At 47.5% G+C, this 10,379-nt stretch overlaps 1 protein-coding gene across 2 annotated transcripts; it reads left to right on the top strand.

The window, feature by feature from the left end:
• The first annotated feature begins 211 nt into the window (after nucleotides 1-211).
• Nucleotides 212-9,752, top strand: fgf18a (fibroblast growth factor 18a). 2 transcript variants are annotated; one of them, XM_042493142.1, is made up of 5 exons: nucleotides 212-1,719; nucleotides 5,172-5,211; nucleotides 5,393-5,573; nucleotides 8,024-8,130; nucleotides 8,270-9,752. In XM_042493142.1, exons 1-5 carry the CDS (start codon nucleotides 1,688-1,690, stop codon nucleotides 8,537-8,539), a joined length of 630 nt encoding a protein of 209 aa, XP_042349076.1. In that variant the 5' UTR covers nucleotides 212-1,687; the 3' UTR covers nucleotides 8,540-9,752. The 2 variants fall into 2 exon arrangements, with proteins under 2 accessions (XP_042349076.1, XP_042349075.1); XM_042493141.1 differs by having other exon boundaries at nucleotides 8,267-9,752.
• Nucleotides 9,753-10,379: the final 627 nt, after the last annotated feature.

Raw genomic sequence — 10,379 nt, 5'->3', positions numbered from 1 at the left:
CATGTGCGTGTGTGTGAGGCAGCGAGAGGGGAGTGAGAGAGAGAAAGAGAGAGAGAGAGGTGGGAGGGAGGGAGGAGAGGAGAGGAGGGAGGGGAGGATTGATCCGCGTCTGTTAAAATCTTGTTCTGGTTTTTCTTGGAGTGAGGTCTGTGCCTGCCGACGCGCCTCTCCTGTGCAGCCCCCCTCAAGAAGAGCTTTTTATGGAAGGAAACCTTGGAATTTTTGAAAGGGATCAGGATCTGCATAATACCAGTGAAGTGGATACAAAACGCACGGCTGGGTTCTTTTGCGTTCTCTGTTGCGTTTTCTTCGCTGGTGTCTGAATGAAACAGGGAGGCAAATATAAGTGGAAAGGGTACGGTGCAGGTTCTGGACTGGGAGTCGATCTGTCAGTGTGATTTGGGGTAAACACGTTCCCAGTGCGCCCGTTTTAACTTTTATTTCTTCAGAAACTGGTGAGCTCGACTCCTCTCTTCTTGCACGGCAGAGTTGTTTTTTCTCGGAACGAGGAGACTTTCGTGTTTTTTCCCCCCTCAGAGAAACTGCTTAAACTTTCTACGTTTAAAAAAAATAAATAAAAAGATCGGATTGCATTTTCCCCCTTCAAACATTTTGGAGGTGATGTCATCGTGCTGTGTTTTGGCTGGTATTGTGTCGAGAGGGCGCAGGGAGGACTACTGCAGCCAGGCGGTAACCAGCGGCTGAGGCGAGCGGGGAAGTCCGGAAAATCAGGTGCAAAGTGCGGCTGTCATTTCCTCGCTGTGTCGCGGGTGGCTGAGTCCGCCACCCAGTCACAGCTGTTCCCATCCTCTCAAGCCACCCCTCCCTCGTCTTTCTTCCCCCTTTATTATCCCCTCCCATTTTCATTCACCACTCTCCATATACCCCTCTGAGCTGGACCGCTCCGGGACCGTATCACCCTCTCTGCCGGACACTGTTGGTCGGTGTCACCTGAGCCACAGACCCGTTGAGCCAGCGTGGGGGCGCAGTCATGACCGAGGCAGCCCTGCATTACCCTGCGCCCGCAGAGCCCCCGTCTCCAGCTCGCCATTTGCTCCATCAGCCAGCCCAGGTAGCCCACCTCCAACAGCTCCTGACCCTGCTCTGCTGGAACTAAATCAGCCTGCTTCTCCTGACAAACACTCCACCACTTTCTTTTACCATCTCACAATTCATTTTAGTGAACAGAAGCTTTCTGTTGCGCTGAAACGTTACGCATTGGATTACGCAGAAGATTACGCACACACCGCATCTGTCGACAGGGCCGAACATCACTCTGAGGGTCAACAAGGTCGATTGGAGTTGGTTATCTGTGACGCGTGAGCGCGCTTTCACCTGTTCCTCTCGTTTCACGGGGACGCGCAGAAGTCCTAACCTTCCCCCTTTGCTCCCCCGCCCATCCGTCTCTCCACCGGTCTGGACAGCTGTTAGAGGTTGCCCGGCGGTCACAGTGGCACAGTTACCCCGGCCTCACACCCCACGTTGCCCGCGCCCGCACATTTCCCCACGCCGGGAGAACCGGGGCACGCCGCCGCCGATGCCAACGGGAGTGTCCGCTGACTCTTTGACTCTGCACAACATCCAGCGGATTCAAAATACAGAGGGGGACTCTCCGGACTGTCGGACTGGCTAAGACCGAGCAGGGAGACTGTCTCTGGGACACGTTCCATAGTGGAGGGGGGAAGCAATGTGGTCCCTTCTTTCCACGCTGACCGTCTTGTAAGTCACTTTTATCACTTTATCGTGTAATAATCTCCAGTATCCACTCAGGTCATATCTCTTTTTTTTTCAGTTGTTTAAGGTAGTTTCAAAGCTGCAGATGAAGATGATGGAGATGAGGGTTGCGGTGTCTAACGATTACATCACTCCTCATCAGTCCCCATAGAAAACATGCCACGGAAGGCCCTGTTTTGATTGGCTGACAGTTCAGGGTCACTAGGTCAGAGTCAGGGCCCTGTTACTCATAAAACCTGCCATAAACATCTCCATCACCATCTGCACTTACTTCAGGGATGGCCAAACTGGCTTAGAAAAGGCCATTTTCCCTTCGCCAAGAAAATACTTTTTTTCCCCTATTGAAAATATTTCAGAAGTTGAGTCAAATAACACCGGCTTTATCTAGTGGGATAGGAAAATGATAAAGTGCCAAGAGCAAATCTAAGGGAGGAGGATACAGACTCAGGGGGCTTGAGTTTGCCCATTTGAGGTGTGTCTTGTTAAAAGCCAAGGGATTTATTTTTCTTTCTTTGTGTCGGCTGTACTTCTCCCAGATGGCAGTCATCTCCAGATACTTCTCATTCCTCACACAACCTGGACAGGGTGTGTGCTGCTGCTGGTGTCTGCCTGACTTTCTCTCTCTTCGTCTGTGTCTCCCTCACACTCTCTCCACTTACCCACCTAACTGCCTACATCTGTCTTCCTGTCTTGCCTATACCCTGTTTTTCCACAGATACTTGCTCAGATAAAAAGTATGAATTAATAACTGATGAATGACGGCGCCCCTGGCAGTATCTGAGGAGGAGCAGTCTCACTGTTTAGTCTGCTGGTTTTAGTTTAGGTCTTTCAGAGCCAATCATCTTTCCATTCATTTCCTTCTTGCCTATCAGTTTTACCACCGCAACTTCACTTCATCTACACTGTTCAACCAACGTGATCACACTAAAAGTCTTCAGCCGGTGAGAAGAGCTGGGGGCATTTTGCCACAACAACCTGTTAACTGCTACTCTCATAAAGCCACAGCTCCATGTCGAGGCCTTGTGCTTCCCTAAACATTGCTCCACCATGGGCCCTATTACTGCTGATACCACTCACACGCCCACTAGCCTAACCACTGTTCTTCACCGAGGCCCGCTGCTGAACATCCGAAACTCTTGCACTGTGCTGAAGCCCACTGCTCCAGTGTTGGCCTACCACGCTAACCACTGCTACACACAGCTGAAACCACCGCTCTGTGCTGAGTCCCACCAGGCCGACCGCTCTCACTCCACACTGCTGCCCAGTCCTCGGTGCTGAGGCCTGCTAGTCTAACCGCAGCCTCCATATGGTAGATCTGCTGGGACGCAGGTTTATGATGTCAGACCTTTGCTTGTTTTGGCAGCCGGCCAAGGCGCACCGGGCTTTCCCTCTCTCCATACCGCCTTCTGTCTTTACTCTCCCTGACTTTTACTCGGCGCTCTCTTATTCTCCCGTTTTCTCATCCCTCCCCCACCCCCTGACTGATCCTGTCTCCCTCTTTCCTCTCTCCTTCTCTTTCTCTCTGTGGCTGGCATAATATGGAGTGTCTGTGGTTTTTGTGGGAGCGGGGGAATCCAGTGCCGAGGCACTTTTCCTGCAGTGTCCTCGGCGGCAGTGCAGCCGTGGTGTTTTAACAGCTGAGAGTCCTCACAATGTACAGGCGCTCAGGTTTTTTCGGCTGCGCAGGCAAAATATGAGGGCCAAAACTCTACTGCATTGCCCAGGATATCTGCGTCTATTAGAACGAGTCAGGGGCCAACACACCAGCTATGGGAAGGAAATGTTGAGAAAGAGGATTGGCGAGAGAAAGGAAGCATATGTATGTGTGTGTTAGTCAGGAGGCAGTGACATGTGCTCTGATGTGCATGAGTTAACCCCCCCCCCCGTTCCCATTATTTATCTTTTTGTCTACTTCTCACGCCAGACCACACTCTGTGGTTACACTACTGTCTCTCATTTTGCCACTTTTTCTCCTCCTTCCTTAAAGATGTAACCTTTGTATTTTTTCCCCTCTCCTTCTCACATCTGTGCATCTTCTCTCTGATTTTATCTCTCACCTCTCTTATTATCTGTCAGCTTTCTTTTGCCTCTTCTCCCCTCTATTTATTCTTACATCACCTTCCCTCTCCCTATCCCTTTGTGTACCTCTCAGTCTCCCTCTCTCTCTTCTCCTTGCTATCTCCGTCTCTCAGCAGAGCGTATGTCTTTGCTTTGGCCCAGCTGTCAGCTGCCTGCTCCTCCTGTACACACACATCCACCCTGCACACATCTGCACATCTGTGTGCATGCCCATGACAGTGCAGAGGAGTCACCCTGCTAACCCCAAACATAAAGGAAGGAGGGAGGCAGGGAACGATAGGAGAAAGGTAGAGTGGAGAGAGAGACAGGGAGGGAGAGATAAGGTAGAGAAGAGATAGGGAGGACAACAAGTCAGAGAGCGCGCGTGCACGGGAGAGAGAGGGAGAAGAGGCATGCAGAGAGATAGCAGACGATGAGGTGGGGAAAGACAAAATTCGCAGAATTGCTTTTCAGCCCACACACTTGGTTCTGAACTTCATCATGTCTTCAGCCACTAATTCAGAACAGTTCAAGGACTGCCAGAGTAGATTTTGCGCAACACAATCACTCCCTTACTAAAGCTGTGGATAACATTTGATACATTCAAGGTCAAGGTCTAAACGTCAATTAGGGAATGTGATAGAGTGGGACAAATTTTAATTGTAACTATAACCAGCTGTCTCGATCATAAATGTCTATAAAAGTAAGTATCAGAAGTATAAATAATAAGAAATAATGCATAAAAGTTAGATTTTATAAGGACAATACGCATTAATTCTGCATGCTACATCACCACGATTACTCCCCACCAATTGATTCCTCCATTAATCATCTTTCCACAGCTCATGTTCTCACTTATTCATAGCATCTCTAAATGTAACCACAGTGTGCCGCTCTCCAAAGCCACATCACAGCGGAGTGTACACCTGTAGTCCAGCCCAGCTGTCTACATACACACAGCAGCCAAATGAGCCAGCCCAGTCCCTTAGATGTCCAAACCAAAACATGTTCTAGTTGTCTCGGCATGTTTGCCATTTCGCCACGGTCCAGTCGGGTCATTTGGAGGCCAGATTTTGGCGTGGCGAAAGTCAGTAACAGGTCAGAAAGTGGGTTTGGACAGAAGGCTGGTAGCATTACGATAAACAGTGCTTTGGGTGTCGTCTGTCTGCCGATGCCTGGACATCTGCCTGTCTGTATGTCATGTGTCTGTGCCAGCCACACACCCAGCGGTGTGAGTAATCACCCAATAAGGAAAAGACATGTTGAACAGAAAGAACGGCAGAGAAGAAAGAGATGGAAATGATGGTGTCACGCATGACTCTTCCAACATTCAGTGTTGCTTACATATTTCTAAACTCATCTGTTTCTACTTTTTCCAGATGTATCCAGATGTTGCTGGTGATGTGCAATCCATTACAGGTAAGAGTCTGCGTGCATGTCAAAGAGCAATCATACATTATAAAAGACATGCTGTATATTGGTAGTACGTGCAGTTTTTTAAAGCCTGATCATGACTCTGGAAATGTGTGTATGTGCCAACCTCTGTGTGTGTGTGTGTGTGTGTGTGTGTGTGTGTGTGTGTGTGTGTGTGTGATTCCAGCAGGTACTTGGTGTGGATGGGGTCAACTTCAGTGTGCATGTGGAGAACCAGACGCAGGTGCGAGACACCATGAGTCGGCGACACCACCGAGTCTACCAGCTCTACAGTCGCACTAGCGGCAAACACGTCCAGGTGCTGGGACGCAGAATCAGCGCTCGAGGAGAAGATGGAGATAAATTTGGTAAGACACACACACTAGAAAAACTCAGGCAAACACTTGGGTACATGTGAATGTATGCACAGTTAGATGCTTCCTCGCATGCACATGCACACTCACACTGACTAACGGCTGCAAGTACAAAGACTTGAAGGTTGACCAAGTGCATGCATGAATGGATACAGAATGCAACTGTGCAGGCACACTCACAAAAGCACACACACACATGCCTCCCCAGGCTTTGGTAGAGGGGCAGTGGAGCTTGTCTTGGGAGTACAAAGACCTCATCGACTGGCTGCTGACTCAATGATTCACAAGAGAGCAAAAGAGAGCGAGAGAGAGAGAGAGAGAAAGAAAGATAGAGAAAGAAGGTGTTAGAGAAAAAAGTGAGTTAGCTGGAGAAGCCTGCCAGGTAGAGTGTTGGACCGAGTGTTAGAAACTCATCTCCGTCATCGATCTCTCCATTGATTTCTCATCCTCCCTGTTGTCTCCTCTGGATTTAAAACAGCAGCCCCCCCCCCGCCAACACTCCCTCTGTCCATCCCCCACTCCCTCCTCCTCTCCACCTTTCTCCGCCTGTAATGATGTCAAACCCATTCTTAAACCACACACAGAATCAATGGGCAGAAGAAAGACAGAAAGCTAGAGTTCATGTTTCTGTATGTGTTCCAGCGGTGGCTCATATTGCACATCCCATCAATTCACAGACATGTCAGGTCACTAACACCCCACTTCATGCTGTAAGTGGGACCCTCCTAAGCTGAACAATCCACACAAAACTGACTAACTATGGCGATGAGGTATTACACAAGGGAATCAAGAGCAGAGAGGGAAGAAATAAAGCAAAGAAGGGGCGGGTGCATGAAGGTATAAACATGAAGTGAAAGAGCAGAAGGGAGACGAGAGGAGAGTTGGGGGAAGAGAGAGGAAGAGGGCAAGAGGGAGGGAGTTATTGATTTCTCTTGACCCCTTTGTTGACTAAGGTCATGTAGGAACCATTTTAGGGATTTATTTTTAAACAGGCACAAGTGCTCTCTGAAGATGTGTAGTTGGTGAAGCGGTATTGCCTGGAAGGATGAACATGCATGCACCTGCACACACACAGATACACAGAGGTGCACATGCACACGCACTCACCTTAAAACAACAGTATTGTAGACACTCAGTCTGAGTGTTCTCCCGCTCCTCTCGGCCCACTGTGCTCCGTCTACTCTTGGCTGTTATCTTTTTTTACGAGGCCCATTTGTGGTCAGCGGCTTCACATCCATGTGTGCGACCGGGCTTATCTGACAACCATCTGTCCAGCAAGAGACATTTACATCGGCCTGTGATTTATCAGCATGTTTTATAGTGACTATGAATCCTGAAACTGTGATTTAATGTGAATGCCTTATCTGGTTTAAAACCCCAAATCTGATTTAATGCTGGCTGGTAATCTGTTCAATTAGTATCACACTACATGGCTGTAGGCTTGTTTGTGTAAGCTTGAATGTTATTGTTTGCTTTGGCAAGTGATCTCACACAGCATGAAAAGAAGTGAGCTGTAAATCTGGGTTACCTCTATCTTTCTTTGTATAATATTTATGTCATAGCCTACTTAGGGATGTCAGTTTTGGTAAAAATTTGCCGGTGATAGCCCAACACCCATTAACTGATATATAACTGTTTAATTTTAAGGAGAAAAAAAAGTTAAATGATGTGAAATTTCAGAGGTACTTCTTTTAGGCTGGCACTCCATTGGCTGCAAGACCTTTGGCAGTTCCTTTCAAAGTCCTATCCATTTAGAGGGAGTCAAATTGTAATGTTTGGTGAGGCAAATGTCTTTACTTTTATTTTCTGCTGGCCTTGCTAACAGACAGGCAGATAGCACCGTAAACATGTGGAAGCTGCCCAAACTAGCCAGGAGCTAGCTAGTGGCGCTGCTCATTCAGGATTATGGCTTGTAAAAGGGACAGCATTACTGTGGAAACAAGGTGGCTTCCATCTTGTCTCCCCCAGATTGCCCCATTGAGTAGGTAGCTTCATTTTGAGCTACAAACCCCCTTTAGCATTGTTAACTATGTTAGCACCACAAGCCATGCTGACACTGCTAACAGTACTAACAGAGCTCATGCTTGATGGTGTTTGCTACTCAAAATAGAGCTGCTTACTCACCAGGGCGACCTGGGGGAGACCAAGGTTTGGCTCAATGCTTCCAAAGCAATGAAATTAGGTCGGGACAGTGTTACCAACAGTAATCGCCAAATGAGTGGCGCTAGGTGATCAGCAGTGCAGTAAACTGAAGCAAAATGAGCCCGTAGACCAACATGTGTAACTGGTCAAAAATATTCTTGGCAGCTAACCCATTAACGGTTACCTGTTGACATCCCTAAACCTAATAACCCTGTGAAGTCCTGCAAACACAACATACTGTATTTCTTTGCATTGCCTGCAACTCTAATGTCTGTCTGTCCCTCCGTCTGTCCCTTCACAAGCCCAGCTTGTAGTGGAGGCCGATACCTTTGGCAGCCAGGTGAGAATCCGGGGCAAAGAAACCAATTTCTACCTGTGCATGAACCGCCGTGGTAAGCTGGTAGGAAAGGTGAGACTTCTTTCTTTAGAGACATGTTTATCTAAAAATCAAAAGATCTCAGTTTCCTGACCAGCCTCTCTTTCTTTTTCCCAATGTGTGTGTATGTGTGTGTGGGGGGCTACCTGTGGTTTCTCTGCTCTCTCAGAAGGCCAGTAATCGAAGCGATGACTGCGTCTTTGTGGAAAAGGTTCTGGAAAACCACTACACAGCTCTGATGTCAGCGCGCTACACAGGCTGGTATGTGGGCTTCACTAAAAGAGGCCGTCCTCGCCGCGGCCCGCACACACTCCCCAACCAGCAGGACGTACACTTCATGAAGCGTTTCCCGCCTGGGGAGCAGCCCGACCTCACCACCCCCTTTCGCTTCACCACCGTCAGCAAGCGGGGAAAGCGTGTGCGTGCTACCGGGCCCCGCTAGTAGTGGCTAATGCTAGCACCCACTGTCTTGCCATCCAAAGCCTTGACCTGAGCCTGCCAATGGCTAACCCAGTCATCTCCTCTGTCGCACATGACTGAACACCTCCCTTTGTTGGGACAAATATTGACCAGGAACTTGATGAATCATTCATGGGGTTTAGCTTTACACCTACTAATTTGCCACTACAGCCCCTAGTTAGGAATAATTCCTCTCGATTTTAGTTCCCTTACTTGACCAACTGGATCATAACTGGTCCATCGCTGGAAGCTCTGTTGACCTGGTCTGCTTCACTTCATAGGCCAGAAATACTGAGAGGTAAACTGAAGGGCAGCCAAACTCCCTGGCCTTTATTCCACAACCACAAAAACCACAAGGCCTTCATGTCTCCTGTTCTGGACTAGCTGGACATTGTCAAGAATGGGATTACAACTGGACCATACAGAGAGAGAACAAGGGTGGGAAAGACTGACTGAACAAGAGAGTGGGTGCTTAGCCTACGGATAAAGGGAAAACAGGAAGGAGAGAGGACAGGAAAACGGCATAGTGGACAAAGGGACAGAGTGATCTGCACAGATCAAATGGACCAATGATGGACTGTTGACATGTGACGCACTTATTTGTCTCACTGCTAAATTGGTGGGAATCTGTGAGACTGTTGGATGAATGACGAAATGATTGAGTGAACTACTTACTGAATAAACGCATGTTTGTAAGAACAAGAAGACGAGGAAATGTATGTAAGAGTGTGTGTGTTTGTGTGTGTGAGTGAGTGCACTAACAACCAAGAGTGAAGCTGGATCACGAGGGACTCTGGAAAGGGACCATCCAGTCCCTGCATGAACCCATGACAACTCACCGCAGGGACTAAAGCTTTAGGAACTGGAATGTATAAAAAAAAAAATAACAAGCTGCACCAAAAACAGCCAGCCTACCAAACCAGTGACCAACCAAAGACAACTGGAGACCTTCTTCATGACTCCTCCAGATGCCCCCACCCCCCCCCACCCCCCAAGGACAATACACCCTCAGCTTATAGGTGCAGAGGGTGGTGAATGCAGGGGCGAGCATGGCAGGGAGGGTGCCTTGTCTATTAGCATTGCTATAGAAACGACCCAGGGGATGATGCTCCCGTGCGATACCGTGGATACAGAATGCTGCTACCAGGACATTCAGTGAAACAAACCAAAGTCTCATGCATACACACAGGAGAAAATCATATAGAGAGAGCACTTTGTTGAAAGTGATTTATTTTATATATATATATAAAAGAGGACAGAAACCCTAAATAAGCAATCGTACTATGATGATTATTATAATTATTACGATAAAATTATTTCATTTATTTATTTCAGCTCTGTCTGCAGCAGTCTTTCTCGACTCAGTAAACCTATCAGAAACATTTCCTGTGTCTCCCAGTGTGGTTAAACTGCTTCTTCACATGCTCTCTTTTCTGTCCTAGAATAACAAAGAGATTCAATTCACCGGGGCTCCAGAGGTGGTCAGCTTCAGCGTTTTTATGCCGTTTAGGACAACATACTGTAGTATGACGTTTTGATGCCATTTCAGACCACATACTATACTATAAATTTTTCATGACATTTTGGAGGACATACTTTACTATGACATTTATATGCCCTTTTGGACAATATTAAACACTGACGTTTTTATGCCATTTTGGACATTTGTTGGGATTTATTCAAAAAGGAATAAATCACAACAAACATAAATCAAACTTTTATTTAAAAAGGAAATCAATGCAAAACAAAACACAATATATATGTATAAGTACATATATATATATATACAAGTGTGGATGTGTAAATGTGTGTGTGTGTGTGTG

Source organism: Plectropomus leopardus, chromosome 9 (assembly GCF_008729295.1).
Source record: "Plectropomus leopardus isolate mb chromosome 9, YSFRI_Pleo_2.0, whole genome shotgun sequence".
Classification (NCBI taxonomy): Eukaryota; Metazoa; Chordata; class Actinopteri; order Perciformes; family Serranidae; genus Plectropomus; species Plectropomus leopardus.
This window is presented reverse-complemented; position numbering and strand designations above follow the sequence as displayed.